This window comes from Rhinoderma darwinii, unplaced genomic scaffold, assembly GCF_050947455.1.
Source record: "Rhinoderma darwinii isolate aRhiDar2 unplaced genomic scaffold, aRhiDar2.hap1 Scaffold_35, whole genome shotgun sequence".
In the NCBI taxonomy this organism is placed as follows: domain Eukaryota; kingdom Metazoa; phylum Chordata; class Amphibia; order Anura; family Rhinodermatidae; genus Rhinoderma; species Rhinoderma darwinii.
The window spans coordinates 49,988-71,514 of NW_027463454.1; the positions used below are offsets into that span (position 1 = coordinate 49,988).

The 21,527-nt window shown below is 43.3% G+C and overlaps 1 protein-coding gene across 1 annotated transcript; it reads right to left on the reverse strand.

Moving 5' to 3' along the window:
- Nucleotides 1-692: 692 nt before the first annotated feature.
- On the reverse strand, nucleotides 693-3,073 carry LOC142707558 (galectin-1-like). Its single transcript, XM_075848326.1, has 4 exons — nucleotides 2,986-3,073; nucleotides 2,232-2,311; nucleotides 1,313-1,484; nucleotides 693-1,188 (listed from the first exon to the last, which is right to left on the reverse strand). The coding sequence occupies exons 1-4, from the start codon at nucleotides 2,995-2,997 to the stop codon at nucleotides 1,045-1,047; spliced, it is 408 nt and encodes a 135-aa protein (XP_075704441.1). The 5' UTR covers nucleotides 2,998-3,073; the 3' UTR covers nucleotides 693-1,044.
- Between the last annotated feature and the right edge of the window lie 18,454 nt (nucleotides 3,074-21,527).

Sequence of the window (21,527 nt, forward strand, 5' to 3'; positions counted from 1 at the left end):
CCAATCACTCGACTAGATCCTGAATCGCTGCTACGAGTTCCGGCATCAGACGGAGCAGCGACGGGAGTGAAGGGGAGGCAGCGGTCACATGAGTGCGGACAGGCGGGGGAAAAGTCACACCCCCCCCACATTTATTGCTTTACAGGAGGATAAAACAGCAATTTTATCTCTGGAAAACCCCTTTAGCATGACTTTCATTGTGCGATCTCACTGCAGCGCGTGGTCAGAGGCCGGATAAACTCTGCTGCATCTTCCATCTGCTCCGAGCCGCCCACACCTTAGCGTGTCCCCCCCCCCCCTTCCTAGAGCCCACGCCTTGGCGTGTCCCCCCCCAGAGCCCACGCCTTGGCGTGTCCCCCCCCCCGAGCCGGTTCTGGTTTGCCATCCAGTTCTGTATTCAGGACATGAGACACTTGGGCAAACGACTTGTTTCCTGGAGTTTCTGTTCAGCCGCCGTTAGAAGGGAAAAATAAAGTTGGACACGACTCTAGGCATTAAATTATCCAACTAGCCGAGATCGAGACAAAGCCCGTTACCCAAATTCATGCTCAGAAGTGCCGCAGTAACATGGCCCGGTCAGTGCCCCCCCCCGTAACCCGTGGTAGAGGAACGTGGACAGTGCGGTCACCGGCAACAAAGATTCCCAGGACACGTGGAACAGAACAAGGAAACACCCGCTGACGTATCACACATAAGAGCTGACGGCATTTATTATCATTTTACATGCAGCACCACAAAGCATGACCCGCACGGGTCCCTGTCCACGCAGCTCACAATCTAATCTGTTCAGCGTGGACTCAACTCCTGTAGTGAAGCAAAAGCAGCGGTCGTGTTTGAAAGTCATAACCTGGCGCTTCAGGGCAATAACGGCCAAGGCGGAGGGGAAGAGAAGGGAAACCAGGAGCAAAACTCCCGAGAAGGGTCTGGGATTGTGTTCTACACGGATGGCGCAGAGTCAGGAGGCTGCACAGCGAGCGGATGGTGCACAGAGTCAGGAGGCTGCACAGCGAGCGGATGGTGCACAGAGTCAGGTGGATGAAGAGGCTACTCCGTTGTAATGGACTTGAAGCGAATGCCTTCCAGGGAGAGGAACGAGAGTGAGGACAGGGCCACGCGGACAGGGAAGGAGAACTGCTCCCCTGAGGACAACTTCACAGTGATCTTATCCGACTGGTACTCGAAGCAAATCTGAGAAAACAGCAAAACGGAGCGTCAGCCGAGAGAACGAGGAAGATCAGCCACAAGTTCCCCCCGCAAACATGAAATAACCAAAACCCCAACAAACCCCTCACAGGAAAACTAAACCTCTCACCGTGGTCTCTGCCCCCTGCTGGAAGGGGAAGGAATCTTCTCTTTGTTCTGATCCCCAACAATCGGCCTCCTTGGAATTGCAGACTATTTTTTGGACGTCTCCATGAAGGTCAAAACGAGGGTTGAAGTGGAGAAGGAAGTGCGAGGCGTTCTCCCCCAAATTTATTGCAAAGCTGAAAATAGAAAAGACGTCGTGTCAAGTCCAAAGTAGAACAAGAGAACGTCCGCCACTCAAGGGGTTAAACACTCCAGGTCTGAGTGACCCACCAAACACCAGCCGACCTCCACACACACACACACCCCCCTACACCTCTACACACACACACACACACTCACTCACTCACTCACTCACTCACACCTCTACACACCCACACTCACCCCTACACACACACACACCCCCCTACACCTCTACACACACACACACCTCTACACACACACCCACACCCCTCTACACACACACCCCCCTACACCTCTACACACACCCCTACACCTCTACACACACCCCTACACCTCTACACACACACACCCCCCTACACACACACACCCCCCTACACACACACACCCCCCTACACACACACACCCCCCTACACCTCCCTACACCTCTACACACACCCCTACACACACACACACACCCCTCTACACACACACCCCTCTACACACACACACACCCCTCTACACACACACACACCCCTCCACACACACACCCCCCTACACACACACACCCCCCTACACACACCCCTCTACACACACACCCCCCTACACACACACCCCCCTACACACACACCCCCCTACACACACACCCCCCTACACACACACACCCCCCTACACCTCTACACACACACACACACACACACCCCTCTACACACCTCCACACACACACACAGCTCAGGACTTGCAGCGGGGGATCAGATCTACGTTACCCTTTACAATCCGGGGGGATGAAGCCCTTGATCTCCACACAGTGACCGGGTTCCAAATGGAGATTTGTCACAACTAAACCCTGAACATGGAGAAGAACAACGAAGAGTTAACGGCCGAGGGAGGAGCCTAAATATAGGAGAGAAGTCACAAGAGAGACCGCAGCCGATCCCACCCAGAGGAACCGGGGAGCCAAACACCGGATCATACAGGGACCACCACCCTCATCGTTATACAGGGACCCTCATCATTATACAGGGACCACCACCCTCATCATTATACAGGGACCCTCGTCATTATACAGGGACCGGAGCAAACATTCTGGAATTGGAGCAAAGAGTTAAACGCCACGAGCTGCTGAAGAGGAAAGAAAGAGTTAAACATCAGGACTGGGCGGAGCCTCATCTCCCGGGGAGAACCGTTATACCCGACCCGACCACACCCCGCGCCACGGAGTCCCCGCTCCTTCTATAGGAAAAAGTGACCGCAAATACACAAGAAAGCAAAGACATTCCGCCCGAAGAGCCGGAGTAACCCCCGTCCCGGAGACCCGTCACTCACTCCCCCGTCCCGGAGACCCGACACCTCCCCCTCGTCCCGCAGACCCGACACCTCCCCCCCCGTCCCGGTGACCCGACACTCACTCCCCCGTCCCGGTGACCCGACACTCACTCCCCCGTCCCGGTGACCCGTCACTCACTCCCCCGCCCCGGAGACCCGTCACTCACTCCCCCGCCCCGGAGCCCCGTCCCTCACCTCAGCCGCCATCGTCCCTCAGCTCCCGAGTGAAATGTCACAGCAGCTGCTCCGTCTTCAGACTTTATATAAAACGAGTGGGTATCAGCCAATCAGAGAAAGGGGGCGTGTTTTATTAACTAAATACGCCCCCCACCCATTACGGTCCTGGATTGAGGCTCTGTTCACACCTTATCCAAAAACGTCTGAAAATATGGAGGAGCTTCAAGGGAAAACCGCTCCTGATTTTCAGACGTTTTTTAATCAAAGTCGCGAGTTTCGCTTCGTTTTTCGCAGCCTTTTTGGAGCTGTTTTTTTATAGTCTTTGAAAAGCGGCTCCAGAAACCTCCCAAGGAGTGACCTGCACTTCTTTTTCGTGGCCGTTTTTTTACATGGCGTTTTTCAAAATGTTTCAAAAAACGGCCCGTCGTAACAGAACGCCGTTTTCCTATTGCAATCAATGGGCAGATGTTTGGAGGCGTTTGGCTTCCGATTTTTCGGGACGTTTACACTACGTGTGCACAAACCCTGACCATGAAAACGGCTCCACAAACGGATCAAGAAGTGACATGCGGTTCTTTTTTATGGGGTAAAAATCACGCCGTGGGAACGGAACGCAGTTTTCCCCATTGAGATCAATGGGCAGATGTTCGGAGGCGTTCGACCCCCGCATTATTAGCCGTTTTTCAGGCTCTGTTCACACACAAACTCAAAAACGTCTGAAAATACGGAGCTTTTCAAGGGTAAACCGCTCCTGATTTTCAGACGTTTTTTAAGCCACTTGCATTTTTTGTTTTTTGCGGCCGTTTTGAGGCTTTCTGCTTCCGATTTTTCAGCCTTTTTTTTCGGGACGTTTACAGCTGAAAACACTACGTGTGCACAAACCCTAACAATGAATACGGCTTCAAAAACGGCTCAACGAGTGACCTGCACTTTTTATTCGCGGCCATTTTTTTACGTGGCCGTTTTGAAAAAAGGCCGTGTAAAAAACGCCCCGTCGGAACAGAACGCCGTTTTTTCCATTGCAATCAATGGGCAGATATTTGGAGGCGTTCTGCTTCCGATATTTCGGCCGTTTTTCGGGACGTTTACGCTACGTCTGCACATACCATCTCGGCGCACACTGCGGTATAAATGAGGCGCATCTCTGGCCTGGATTGCGACCTCCACCGGCTGCGGAGGCCTCGGCCCTCAGGACAAGTTAAATAAATATCGTTCTTTTCCGTGATTTCGCTGCGCAGAGATGTCCTGAGGGGTAAACCAGTTCTGGCTGTAAATTATAGCGAATTTCTCGGGCCGACATTAAACTGTGCTTCATTTTATAAAAAGAAAATACACAAAATATTTGCCCATAAAACAAGTTTTGCCCAAAATACGACTTTTCTACGTCAGAAAAACCGCTGCAGAGATTGATAAATATTCTCCAGATAAAAGTGGGAAATGTCATAAAGAATTCGGTCACCGCGGTCACATGTGTTACATGTGACAGTAAAAGTCGTGATCTGTAAAAACACGTCAAAGGGATCGGATTGTAGAAAGGCATCAGTCAGGAGAAGGGTACCAAAGAATTTCCAAGGCATTAGATCTACCATGGAACACAGTGAAGACGTCATCAAGAAGTGGATTATATTTGGCAGAACAGTGACATTACCAAGAACTGGACGTCCCTCAAAACTTGATGAAAAGACAAGACGAAAATTGGTCCGGGAGGCTACCAAGAGGTCTACAGCAACATTAAAGGAGCTCAGGACTTTCTGGCAGGCACTGGTTGTGTAGTACATGTGACAACAATCTCCCATATTCTTCATATGTCTGGGCTGTGGGGGAGGGTGGCAAGACGGAAGCCTTTTCTAACAAAGAAAAACATCCAAGCCCGGCCATGTTATACCAAGACCTACATCCAGTCTGCCAAAAGGTGGAGGCAGCATTATGGAGCACGGCGGAGGCAGCATTATGGAGCACGGTGGAGGCAGCATTATGGAGCACGGTGGAGGCAGCATTATGGAGCACAGTGGGGGAGGCATTATGGAGCACGGCGGAGGCAGCATTATGGAGCACGGCGGAGGCAGCATTATGGAGCACGGTGGAGGCAGCATTATGGAGCACAGTGGGGGAGGCATTATGGAGCACGGCGGAGGCAGCATTATGGAGCACGGCGGAGGCAGCATTATGGAGCACGGTGGAGGCAGCATTATGGAGCACGGCGGGGCAGCATTATGGAGCACGGTGGAGGCAGCATTATGGAGCACGGTGGAAGCAGCATTATGGAGCACGGTGGAGGCAGCATTATGGAGCACAGTGGAGGCAGCATTATGGAGCACGGTGGAGGCGGCATTATGGAGCACGGTGGGGGCGGCATTATGGAGCACGGTGGAGGCAGCATTATGGAGCACGGTGGAGGCAGAATTATGGAGCACAGTGGGGGAGGCATTATGGAGCACGGTGGAGGCGGCATTATGGAGCACGATGGAGGCAGCATTATGGAGCACGGTGGAGGCAGCATTATGGAGCACAGTGGGGGAGGCATTATGGAGCACGGCGGAGGCAGCATTATGGAGCACGGCGGAGGCAGCATTATGGAGCACGGTGGAGGCAGCATTATGGAGCACGGTGGAGGCAGCATTATGGAGCACAGTGGGGGAGGCATTATGGAGCACGGCGGAGGCAGCATTATGGAGCACGGCGGAGGCAGCATTATGGAGCACGGTGGAGGCAGCATTATGGAGCACAGTGGGGGAGGCATTATGGAGCACGGCGGAGGCAGCATTATGGAGCACGGCGGAGGCAGCATTATGGAGCACGGTGGAGGCAGCATTATGGAGCACGGAGGGGCAGCATTGGGCAGCATTATGGAGCACGGTGGAGGCAGCATTATGGAGCACGGTGGAAGCAGCATTATGGAGCACGGTGGAGGCAGCATTATGGAGCACAGTGGAGGCAGCATTATGGAGCACGGTGGAGGCGGCATTATGGAGCACGGTGGGGGCGGCATTATGGAGCACGGTGGAGGCAGCATTATGGAGCACGGTGGAGGCAGCATTATGGAGCACAGTGGGGGAGGCATTATGGAGCACGGTGGAGGCGGCATTATGGAGCACGATGGAGGCAGCATTATGGAGCACGGTGGAGGCAGCATTATGGAGCACAGTGGGGGAGGCATTATGGAGCACGGCGGAGGCAGCATTATGGAGCACGGCGGAGGCAGCATTATGGAGCACGGTGGAGGCAGCATTATGGAGCACGGTGGAGGCAGCATTATGGAGCACAGTGGGGGAGGCATTATGGAGCACGGCGGAGGCAGCATTATGGAGCACGGCGGAGGCAGCATTATGGAGCACGGTGGAGGCAGCATTATGGAGCACAGTGGGGGAGGCATTATGGAGCACGGCGGAGGCAGCATTATGGAGCACGGCGGAGGCAGCATTATGGAGCACGGCGGGGCAGCATTATGGAGCACGGTGGAGGCAGCATTATGGAGCACGGTGGAAGCAGCATTATGGAGCACGGTGGAGGCAGCATTATGGAGCACAGTGGAGGCAGCATTATGGAGCACGGTGGAGGCGGCATTATGGAGCACGGTGGGGGCGGCATTATGGAGCACGGTGGAGGCAGCATTATGGAGCACGGTGGAGGCAGCATTATGGAGCACAGTGGGGGAGGCATTATGGAGCACGGTGGAGGCGGCATTATGGAGCACGATGGAGGCAGCATTATGGAGCACGGTGGAGGCAGCATTATGGAGCACGGTGGAGGCAGCATTATGGAGCACGGTGGAGGCAGCATTATGGAGCACGGTGGAGGCAGCATTATGGAGCACGGTGGAGGCAGCATTATGGAGCACGGTGGAAGCAGCATTATGGAGCACGGTGGAGGCAGCATTATGGAGCAGGGCGGAGGCGGCATTATGGAGCACGGTGGAGGCAGCATTATGGAGCACGGTGGAGGCAGCATTATGGAGCACGGTGGAAGCAGCATTATGGAGCACGGTGGAGGCGGCATTATGGAGCACAGTGTGGGAGGCATTATGGAGCACGGTGGAGGCAGCATTATGGAGCACGGTGGAGGCAGCATTATGGAGCACGGTGGAGGCGGCATTATGGAGCACGGGGGCGGCATTATGGAGCACGGTGGAGGCAGCATTATGGAGCACAGTTAAAGTGGCCACTTCTATATATGACCGTATAATATGACTGTATCCTGGGCCACGTCTATATATGACCGTATAATATGACTGTATCCTGGGCCACTTCTATATATGACCGTATAATATGACTGTATCCTGGACCACTTCTATATATGACCGTATAATATGACTGTATCCTGGGCCACTTCTATATATGACTGTATAATATGACTGTATCCTGGGCCACTTCTATATATGACCGTATAATATGACTGTATCCTGGGCCACTTCTATATATGACTGTATAATATGACTGTATCCTGGGCCACTTCTATATATGACCGTATAATATGACTGTATCCTGGGCCACTTCTATATATGACCGTATAATATGACTGTATCCTGGGCCACTTCTATATATGCCCGTATAATATGACTGTATCCTGGGCCACTTCTATATATGACGTTATAATATGACTGTATCCTGGGCCACTTCTATATATGACGTTATAATATGACTGTATCCTGGGCCACTTCTATATATGACCGTATAATATGACTGTATCCTGGACCACTTCTATATATGACTGTATAATATGACTGTATCCTGGACCACTTCTATATATGACTGTATAATATGACTGTATCCTGGACCACTTCTATATATGACCGTATATGACTGTATCCTAGACCACTTCTATATATGACGTTATAATATGACTGTATCCTGGGCCACTTCTATATATGACCGTATAATATGACTGTATCCTGGGCCACTTCTATATATGACGTTATAATATGACTGTATCCTGGGCCACTTCTATATATGACCGTATAATATGACTGTATCCTGGACCACTTCTATATATGACCGTATAATATGACTGTATCCTGGGCCACTTCTATATATGACCGTATAATATGACTGTATCCTGGGCCACTTCTATATATGACCGTATAATATGACTGTATCCTGGACCACTTCTATATATGACCGTATAATATGACTGTATCCTGGACCACTTCTATATATGACCGTATAATATGACTGTATCCTGGACCACTTCTATATATGACCGTATAATATGACTGTATCCTGGGCCACTTCTATATATGACCGTATAATATGACTGTATCCTGGACCACGTCTATATATGACCGTATAATATGACTGTATCCTGGACCACTCCTATATATGACCGTATAATATGACTGTATCCTGGACCACTTCTATATATGACCGTATAATATGACTGTATCCTGGGCCACTTCTATATATGACCGTATAATATGACTGTATCCTGGACCACGTCTATATATGACCGTATAATATGACTGTATCCTGGGCCACTTCTATATATGACCGTATAATATGACTGTATCCTGGGCCACTTCTATATATGACCGTATAATATGACTGTATCCTGGGCCACTTCTATATATGACCGTATAATATGACTGTATCCTGGACCACGTCTATATATGACCGTATAATATGACTGTATCCTGGACCACTTCTATATATGACCGTATAATATGACTGTATCCTGGGCCACTTCTATATATGACCGTATAATATGACTGTATCCTGGACCACGTCTATATATGACCGTATAATATGACCGTATCCTGGACCACTTCTATATATGACCGTATAATATGACTGTATGCTGGACCACTTCTATATATGACCGTATAATATGACCGTATCCTGGGCCACTCCTATATATGACCGTATAATATGACTGTATCCTGGACCACTTCTATATATGACCGTATAATATGACTGTATCCTGGACCACTTCTATATATGACCGTATAATATGACTGTATCCTGGACCACTTCTATATATGACCGTATAATATGACTGTAGCCTGGACCTCTTCTATATATGACCGTATAATATGACAGTATCCTGGGCCACTTCTATATATGACCGTATAATATGACTGTATCCTGGGCCACTTCTATATATGACCGTATAATATGACTGTATCCTGGACCACTTCTATATATGACCGTATAATAGGACTGTATCCTGGGCCACTTCTATATATGACTGTATAATATGACTGTATCCTGGACCACTTCTATATATGACCGTATAATATGACTGTATCCTGGGCCACTTCTATATATGACAGTATAATATGACTGTATCCTGGGCCACTTCTATATATGACCGTATAATATGACTGTATCCTGGGCCACTTCTATATATGACCGTATAATATGACTGTATCCTGGACCACGTCTATATATGACTGTATAATATGACTGTATCCTGGGCCACTTCTATATATGACCGTATAATATGACTGTATCCTGGACCACTTCTATATATGACTGTATAATATGACTGTATCCTGGACCACTTTTATATATGACCGTATAATATGACTGTAGCCTGGACCACTTCTATATATGACCGTATAATATGACTGTATCCTGGACCACTTCTATATATGACCGTATAATATGACTGTATCCTGGACCACTTCTATATATGACCGTATAATATGACTGTATCCTGGGCCACTTCTATATATGACCGTATAATATGACTGTATCCTGGGCCACTTCTATATATGACCGTATAATATGACTGTATCCTGGACCACTTCTATATATGACCGTATAATATGACTGTATCCTGGGCCACTTCTATATATGACCGTATAATATGACTGTATCCTGGACCACTTCTATATATGACCGTATAATATGACTGTATCCTGGGCCACTTCTATATATGACCGTATAATATGACTGTATCCTGGACCACATCTACATATGACTGTATAATATGACTGTATCCTGGACCACTTCTATATATGACCGTATAATATGACTGTATCCTGGGCCACTTCTATATATAACCGTATAATAGGACTGTATCCTGGACCACTTCTATATATGACCGTATAATATGACTGTATCCTGGGCCACTTCTATATATGACCGTATAATATGACTGTATCCTGGGCCACTTCTATATATGACCGTATAATATGACTGTATCCTGGGCCACTTCTATATATGACCGTATAATATGACTGTATCCTGGGCCACTTCTATATATAACCGTATAATATGACTGTATCCTGGACCACTTCTATATATGACCGTATAATATGACTGTATCCTGGACCACTTCTATATATGACCGTATAATATGACTGTATCCTGGGCCACTTCTATATATGACCGTATAATATGACTGTATCCTGGGCCACTTCTATATATGACCGTATAATATGACTGTATCCTGGACCACGTCTATATATGACCGTATAATATGACTGTATCCTGGACCACTCCTATATATGACCGTATAATATGACTGTATCCTGGACCACTTCTATATATGACCGTATAATAGGACTGTATCCTGGACCACTTCTATATATGACTGTATAATATGACTGTATCCTGGGCCACTTCTATATATGACCGTATAATATGACTGTATCCTGGACCACTTCTATATATGACCGTATAATATGACTGTATCCTGGACCACTTCTATATATGACCGTATAATATGACAGTATCCTGGGCCACTTCTATATATGACCGTATAATATGACTGTATCCTGGACCACGTCTATATATGACTGTATAATATGACTGTATCCTGGACCACTTGTATATATGACCGTATAATATGACTGTATCCTGGACCACTTCTATATATGACTGTATAATATGACCGTATCCTGGACCACGTCTATATATGACTGTATAATATGACTGTATCCTGGACCACGTCTATATATGACTGTATAATATGACTGTATCCTGGGCCACTTCTATATATGACTGTATAATATGACTGTAGCCTGGACCACTTCTACATATGACTGTATAATATGACTGTATCCTGGACCACGTCTATATATGACTGTATAATATGACTGTATCCTGGACCACTTGTATATATGACCGTATAATATGACTGTATCCTGGACCACGTCTATATATGACTGTATAATATGACCGTATCCTGGACCACTTCTATATATGACCGTATAATATGACTGTATCCTGGGCCACTTCTATATATGACCGTATAATAGGACTGTATCCTGGGCCACTTCTATATATGACCGTATAATATGACTGTATCCTGGACCACTTCTATATATGACCGTATAATAGGACTGTATCCTGGACCACTTCTATATATGACTGTATAATATGACTGTATCCTGGGCCACTTCTATATATGACCGTATAATATGACTGTATCCTGGACCACTTCTATATATGACCGTATAATAGGACTGTATCCTGGACCACTTCTATATATGACTGTATAATATGACTGTATCCTGGGCCACTTCTATATATGACCGTATAATATGACTGTATCCTGGACCACTTCTATATATGACCGTATAATAGGACTGTATGCTGGACCACTTCTATATATGACCGTATAATATGACTGTATCCTGGGCCACTTCTATATATGACCGTATAATAGGACTGTATCCTGGACCACTTCTATATATGACCGTATAATATGACTGTATCCTGGGCCACTTCTATATATGACCGTATAATATGACTGTATCCTGGACCACTTCTATATATGACCGTATAATATGACTGTATCCTGGGCCACTTCTATATATGACCGTATAATATGACTGTATCCTGTGCCACTTCTATATATGACCGTATAATATGACTGTATCCTGGGCCACTTCTATATATGACCGTATAATATGACTGTATCCTGGACCACTTCTATATATGACCGTATAATATGACTGTATCCTGGGCCACTTCTATATATGACCGTATAATAGGACTGTATCCTGGACCACTTCTATATATGACCGTATAATATGACTGTATCCTGGACCACTTCTATATATGACCGTATAATATGACTGTATCCTGGACCACTTCTTTATATGACCGTATAATATGACTGTATCCTGGACCACTTCTATATATGACCGTATAATATGACTGTATCCTGGACCACTTCTATATATGACCGTATAATATGACCGTATCCTGGGCCACTTCTATATATGACCGTATAATAGGACTGTATCCTGGACCACTTCTATATATGACTGTATAATATGACCGTATCCTGGGCCACTTCTATATATGACCGTATAATATGACTGTATCCTGGACCACTTCTATATATGACCGTATAATATGACAGTATCCTGGGCCACTTCTATATATGTCCGTATAATATGACTGTATGCTGGACCACTTCTATATATGACTGTATAATATGACTGTATCCTGGGCCACTTCTATATATGACCGTATAATATGACTGTATCCTGGGCCACTTCTATATATGACCGTATAATATGACCGTATCCTGGACCACTTCTATATATGACCGTATAATAGGACTGTATCCTGGGCCACTTCTATATATGACTGTATAATATGACCGTATCCTGGACCACTTCTATATATGACCGTATAATATGACTGTATCCTGGGCCACGTCTATATATGACTGTATAATATGACTGTATCCTGGGCCACTTCTATATATGACCGTATAATATGACTGTATCCTGGGCCACGTCTATATATGACCGTATAATATGACTGTATCCTGGACCACTTCTATATATGACCGTATATGATTGTATCCTGGGCCACTTCTATATATGACCGTATAATAGGACTGTATCCTGGGCCACTTCTATATATGACCGTATAATAGGACTGTATCCTGGGCCACTTCTATATATGACCGTATAATATGACTGTATCCTGGGCCACTTCTATATATGACCGTATAATATGACCGTATCCTGGACCACTTCTATATATGACCGTATAATAGGACTGTATCCTGGGCCACTTCTATATATGACTGTATAATATGACCGTATCCTGGACCACTTCTATATATGACCGTATAATATGACTGTATCCTGGGCCACGTCTATATATGACTGTATAATATGACTGTATCCTGGGCCACTTCTATATATGACCGTATAATATGACTGTATCCTGGGCCACTTCTATATATGACCGTATAATATGACTGTATCCTGGACCACTTCTATATATGACTGTATAATATGACTGTATCCTGGGCCACTTCTATATATGACCGTATAATATGACTGTATCCTGGGCCACTTCTATATATGACCGTATAATACGACTGTATCCTGGACCACTTCTATATATGACCGTATAATATGACTGTATCCTGGACCACTTCTATATATGACCGTATAATATGACTGTATCCTGGGCCACTTCTATATATGACCGTATAATATGACTGTAGCCTGGGCCACTTCTATATATGACCGTATAATATGACTGTATCCTGGACCACTTCTATATATGACCGTATAATATGACTGTATCCTGGACCACTTCTATATATGACCGTATAATATGACTGTATCCTGGGCCACTTCTATATATGACCGTATAATATGACTGTATCCTGGGCCACTTCTATATATGACCGTATAATATGACTGTATCCTGGGCCACTTCTATATATGACCGTATAATAGGACTGTATCCTGGACCACTTCTATATATGACCGTATAATATGACTGTATCCTGGACCACTTCTATATATGACTGTATAATATGACTGTAGCCTGGACCACGTCTACATATGACTGTATAATATGACTGTATCCTGGACCACAGCCATATATGACTGTATAATATGACTGTATCCTGGACCACTTCTATATATGACCGTATAATATGATTGTATCCTGGGCCACTTCTATATATGACCGTATAATATGACTGTATCCTGGACCACTTCTATATATGACCGTATAATATGACTGTATCCTGGACCACTTCTATATATGACTGTATAATAGGACTGTATCCTGGGCCACTTCTATATATGACTGTATAATATGACTGTATCCTGGACCACTTCTATATATGACCGTATAATATGACTGTATCCTGGGCCACTTCTATATATGACCGTATAATATGACTGTATCCTGGGCCACTTCTATATATGACCGTATAATATGACTGTATCCTGGGCCACTTCTATATATAACCGTATAATATGACTGTATCCTGGACCACTTCTATATATGACCGTATAATATGACTGTATCCTGGACCACTTCTATATATGACCGTATAATATGACTGTATCCTGGGCCACTTCTATATATGACCGTATAATATGACTGTATCCTGGGCCACTTCTATATATGACCGTATAATAGGACTGTATCCTGGACCACTTCTATATATGACTGTATAATATGACTGTATCCTGGGCCACTTCTATATATGACCGTATAATATGACTGTATCCTGGACCACTTCTATATATGACCGTATAATATGACTGTATCCTGGACCACTTCTATATATGACCGTATAATATGACAGTATCCTGGGCCACTTCTATATATGACCGTATAATATGACTGTATCCTGGACCACGTCTATATATGACTGTATAATATGACTGTATCCTGGACCACTTGTATATATGACCGTATAATATGACTGTATCCTGGACCACTTCTATATATGACTGTATAATATGACCGTATCCTGGACCACGTCTATATATGACTGTATAATATGACTGTATCCTGGACCACGTCTATATATGACTGTATAATATGACTGTATCCTGGGCCACTTCTATATATGACTGTATAATAGGACTGTATCCTGGGCCACTTCTATATATGACCGTATAATATGACTGTAGCCTGGACCACTTCTACATATGACTGTATAATATGACTGCATCCTGGACCACGTCTATATATGACTGTATAATATGACTGTATCCTGGACCACTTCTATATATGACCGTATAATATGACTGTATCCTGGGCCACTTCTATATATGACCGTATAATATGACTGTATCCTGGGCCACTTCTATATATGACCGTATAATAGGACTGTATCCTGGACCACTTCTATATATGACTGTATAATATGACTGTATCCTGGACCACTTCTATATATGACTGTATAATATGACTGTAGCCTGGACCACGTCTACATATGACTGTATAATATGACTGTATCCTGGACCACAGCCATATATGACTGTATAATATGACTGTATCCTGGACCACTTCTATATATGACCGTATAATATGATTGTATCCTGGGCCACTTCTATATATGACCGTATAATATGACTGTATCCTGGGCCACTTCTATATATGACCGTATAATATGACTGTATCCTGGGCCACTTCTATATATGACCGTATAATATGACTGTATCCTGGACCACTTCTATATATGACCGTATAATATGACTGTATCCTGGACCACTTCTATATATGACCGTATAATATGACAGTATCCTGGGCCACTTCTATATATGACCGTATAATATGACTGTATCCTGGACCACGTCTATATATGACCGTATAATATGACTGTATCCTGGACCACTTCTATATATGACCGTATAATATGACTGTATCCTGGACCACTTCTATATATGACTGTATAATATGACCGTATCCTGGACCACGTCTATATATGACCGTATAATATGACTGTATCCTGGACCACTTGTATATATGACCGTATAATATGACTGTATCCTGGACCACTTGTATATATGACCGTATAATATGACTGTATCCTGGACCACTTCTATATATGACTGTATAATATGACTGTATCCTGGACCACTTGTATATATGACCGTATAATATGACTGTATCCTGGACCACTTCTATATATGACTGTATAATATGACCGTATCCTGGACCACGTCTATATATGACTGTATAATATGACTGTATCCTGGACCACGTCTATATATGACTGTATAATATGACTGTATCCTGGGCCACTTCTATATATGACTGTATAATATGACTGTAGCCTGGACCACTTCTACATATGACTGTATAATATGACTGCATCCTGGACCACGTCTATATATGACTGTATAATATGACTGTATCCTGGACCACTTGTATATATGACCGTATAATATGACTGTATCCTGGACCACTTCTATATATGACTGTATAATATGACCGTATCCTGGACCACTTCTATATATGACCGTATAATATGACTGTATCCTGGGCCACTTCTATATATGACCGTATAATAGGACTGTATCCTGGACCACTTCTATATATGACCGTATAATATGACTGTATCCTGGGCCACTTCTATATATGACCGTATAATATGACTGTATCCTGGACCACTTCTATATATGACCGTATAATATGACTGTATCCTGGACCACTTCTATATATGACCGTATAATATGACTGTATCCTGGACCACTTCAATATATGACTGTATAATATGACTGTATCCTGGACCACTTCTATATATGACTGTATAATATGACTGTATCCTGGACCACTTCTATATATGACTGTATAATATGACTGTATCCTGGACCACTTCTATATATGACCGTATAATATGACTGTATCCTGGGCCACTTCTATATATGACCGTATAATATGACTGTATCCTGGGCCACTTCTATATATGACCGTATAATATGACTGTATCCTGGGCCACTTCTATATATGACCGTATAATATGACTGTATCCTGGGCCACTTCTATATATGACCGTATAATATGACTGTATCCTGGACCACTTCTATATATGACCGTATAATATGACTGTATCCTGGGCCACTTCTATATATGACCGTATAATATGACTGTATCCTGGACCACTTCAATATATGACTGTATAATATGACTGTATCCTGGACCACTTCTATATATGACTGTATAATATGACTGTATCCTGGACCACTTCTATATATGACCGTATAATATGACTGTATCCTGGGCCACTTCTATATATGACCGTATAATATGACTGTATCCTGGGCCACTTCTATATATGACCGTATAATATGACTGTATCCTGGACCACTTCTATATATGACCGTATAATATGACTGTATCCTGGGCCACTTCTATATATGCCCGTATAATAGGACTGTATCCTGGACCACTTCTATATATGACCGTATAATATGACTGTATCCTGGACCACTTCTATATATGACCGTATAATATGACTGTATCCTGGACCACTTCTATATATGACCGTATAATATGACTGTATCCTGGGCCACTTCTATATATGACCGTATAATATGACTGTATCCTGGGCCACTTCTATATATGACCGTATAATAGGACTGTATCCTGGACCACTTCTATATATGACTGTATAATATGACTGTATTCTGGGCCACTTCTATATATGACCGTATAATATGACTGTATCCTGGGCCACTTCTATATATGACCGTATAATATGACTGTATCCTGGACCTCTTCTATATATGACCGTATAATATGACTGTATCCTGGGCCACTTCTATATATGACCGTATAATATGACTGCATCCTGGACCACTTCTATATATGACCGTATAATATGACAGTATCCTGGACCACTTCTATATATGACCGTATATGATTGTATCCTGGGCCACTTCTATATATGACCGTATAATATGACTGTATCCTGGGCCACTTCTATATATGACCGTATAATATGACTGTATCCTGGACCACTTCTATATATGACCGTATAATATGACTGTATCCTGGACCACTTCTATATATGACCGTATATGATTGTATCCTGGGCCACTTCTATATATGACCGTATAATAGGACTGTATCCTGGGCCACTTCTATATATGACCGTATAATATGACTGTATCCTGGGCCACTTCTATATATGACCGTATAATATGACCGTATCCTGGACCACTTCTTTATATGACCGTATATGATTGTATCCTGGGCCACTTCTATATATGACCGTATAATAGGATTGTATCCTGGGCCACTTCTATATATGACCGTATAATATGACTGTATCCTGGGCCACTTCTATATATGACCGTATAATATGACTGTATCCTGGGCCACTTCTATATATGACCGTATAATATGACTGTATCCTGGACCACTTCTATATATGACCGTATAATATGACAGTATCCTGGACCACTTCTATATATGACCGTATATGATTGTATCCTGGGCCACTTCTATATATGACCGTATAATATGACTGTATCCTGGGCCACTTCTATATATGACCGTATAATATGACTGTATCCTGGACCACTTCTATATATGACCGTATATGATTGTATCCTGGGCCACTTCTATATATGACCGTATAATAGGACTGTATCCTGGGCCACTTCTATATATGACCGTATAATATGCCTGTATCCTGGGCCACTTCTATATATGACCGTATAATATGACCGTATCCTGGACCACTTCTATATATGACCGTATATGATTGTATCCTGGGCCACTTCTATATATGACCGTATAATAGGACTGTATCCTGGGCCACTTCTATATATGACCGTATAATATGACTGTATCCTGGGCCACTTCTATATATGACCGTATAATATGACCGTATCCTGGACCACTTCTATATATGACCGTATAATAGGACTGTATCCTGGGCCACTTCTATATATGACCGTATAATATGACCGTATCCTGGACCACTTCTATATATGACCGTATAATATGACTGTATCCTGGGCCACTTCTATATATGACCGTATAATATGACTGTATCCTGGACCACTTCTATATATGACTGTATAATATGACTGTATCCTGGGCCACTTCTATATATGACCGTATAATATGACTGTATCCTGGACCACTTCTATATATGACTGTATAATATGACTGTATCCTGGACCACTTCTATATATGACCGTATAATATGACTGTATCCTGGGCCACTTCTATATATGACCGTATAATATGACTGTATCCTGGGCCACTTCTATATATGACCGTATAATATGACTGTATCCTGGGCCACTTCTATATATGACCGTATAATATGACTGTATCCTGGACCACTTCTATATATGACTATATAATAGGACTGTATCCTGGACCACTTCTATATATGACTGTATAATATGACTGTATCCTGGGCCACTTCTATATATGACCGTATAATATGACTGTATCCTGGACCACTTCTATATATGACTGTATAATAGGACTGTATCCTGGACCACTTCTATATATGACCGTATAATATGACTGTATCCTGGACCACTTCTATATATGACTGTATAATATGACTGTATCCTGGGCCACTTCTATATATGACCGTATAATATGACTGTATCCTGGACCACTTCTATATATGACTGTATAATAGGACTGTATCCTGGACCACTTCTATATATGACCGTATAATAGGACTGTATCCTGGACCACTTCTATATATGACCGTATAATATGACAGTATCCTGGGCCACTTCTATATATGACCGTATAATATGACTGTATCCTGGACCACGTCTATATATGACCGTATAATATGACTGTATCCTGGACCACTTCTATATATGACCGTATAATATGACTGTATCCTGGACCACTTCTATATATGACTGTATAATATGACCGTATCCTGGACCACGTCTATATATGACCGTATAATATGACTGTATCCTGGACCACTTGTATATATGACCGTATAATATGACTGTATCCTGGACCACTTGTATATATGACCGTATAATATGACTGTATCCTGGACCACTTCTATATATGACTGTATAATATGACTGTATCCTGGACCACTTGTATATATGACCGTATAATATGACTGTATCCTGGACCACTTCTATATATGACTGTATAATATGACCGTATCCTGGACCACGTCTATATATGACTGTATAATATGACTGTATCCTGGACCACGTCTATATATGACTGTATAATATGACTGTATCCTGGGCCACTTCTATATATGACTGTATAATATGACTGTAGCCTGGACCACTTCTACATATGACTGTATAATATGACTGCATCCTGGACCACGTCTATATATGACTGTATAATATGACTGTATCCTGGACCACTTGTATATATGACCGTATAATATGACTGTATCCTGGACCACTTCTATATATGACTGTATAATATGACCGTATCCTGGACCACTTCTATATATGACCGTATAATATGACTGTATCCTGGGCCACTTCTATATATGACCGTATAATAGGACTGTATCCTGGACCACTTCTATATATGACCGTATAATATGACTGTATCCTGGGCCACTTCTATATATGACCGTATAATATGACTGTATCCTGGACCACTTCTATATATGACCGTACAATATGACTGTATCCTGGACCACTTCTATATATGACCGTATAATATGACTGTATCCTGGACCACTTCTATATATGACTGTATAATATGACTGTATCCTGGACCACTTCTATATATGACTGTATAATATGACTGTATCCTGGACCACTTCTATATATGACTGTATAATATGACTGTATCCTGGACCACTTCTATATATGACCGTATAATATGACTGTATCCTGGGCCACTTCTATATATGACCGTATAATATGACTGTATCCTGGGCCACTTCTATATATGACCGTATAATATGACTGTATCCTGGGCCACTTCTATATATGACCGTATAATATGACTGTATCCTGGAGCACTTCTATATATGACCGTATAATATGACTGTATCCTGGGCCACTTCTATATATGCCCGTATAATAGGACTGTATCCTGGACCACTTCTATATATGACCGTATAATATGACTGTATCCTGGACCACTTCTATATATGACCGTATAATATGACTGTATCCTGGACCACTTCTATATATGACCGTATAATATGACTGTATCCTGGGCCACTTCTATATATGACCGTATAATATGACTGTATCCTGGGCCACTTCTATATATGACCGTATAATAGGACTGTATCCTGGACCACTTCTATATATGACTGTATAATATGACTGTATTCTGGGCCACTTCTATATATGACCGTATAATATGACTGTATCCTGGGCCACTTCTATATATGACCGTATAATATGACTGTATCCTGGACCTCTTCTATATATGACCGTATAATATGACTGTATCCTGGGCCACTTCTATATATGACCGTATAATATGACTGTATCCTGGACCACTTCTATATATGACCGTATAATATGACAGTATCCTGGACCACTTCTATATATGACCGTATATGATTGTATCCTGGGCCACTTCTATATATGACCGTATAATATGACTGTATCCTGGGCCACTTCTATATATGACCGTATAATATGACTGTATCCTGGACCACTTCTATATATGACCGTATAATATGACTGTATCCTGGACCACTTCTATATATGACCGTATATGATTGTATCCTGGGCCACTTCTATATATGACCGTATAATAGGACTGTATCCTGGGCCACTTCTATATATGACCGTATAATATGACTGTATCCTGGGCCACTTCTATATATGACCGTATAATATGACCGTATCCTGGACCACTTCTTTATATGACCGTATATGATTGTATCCTGGGCCA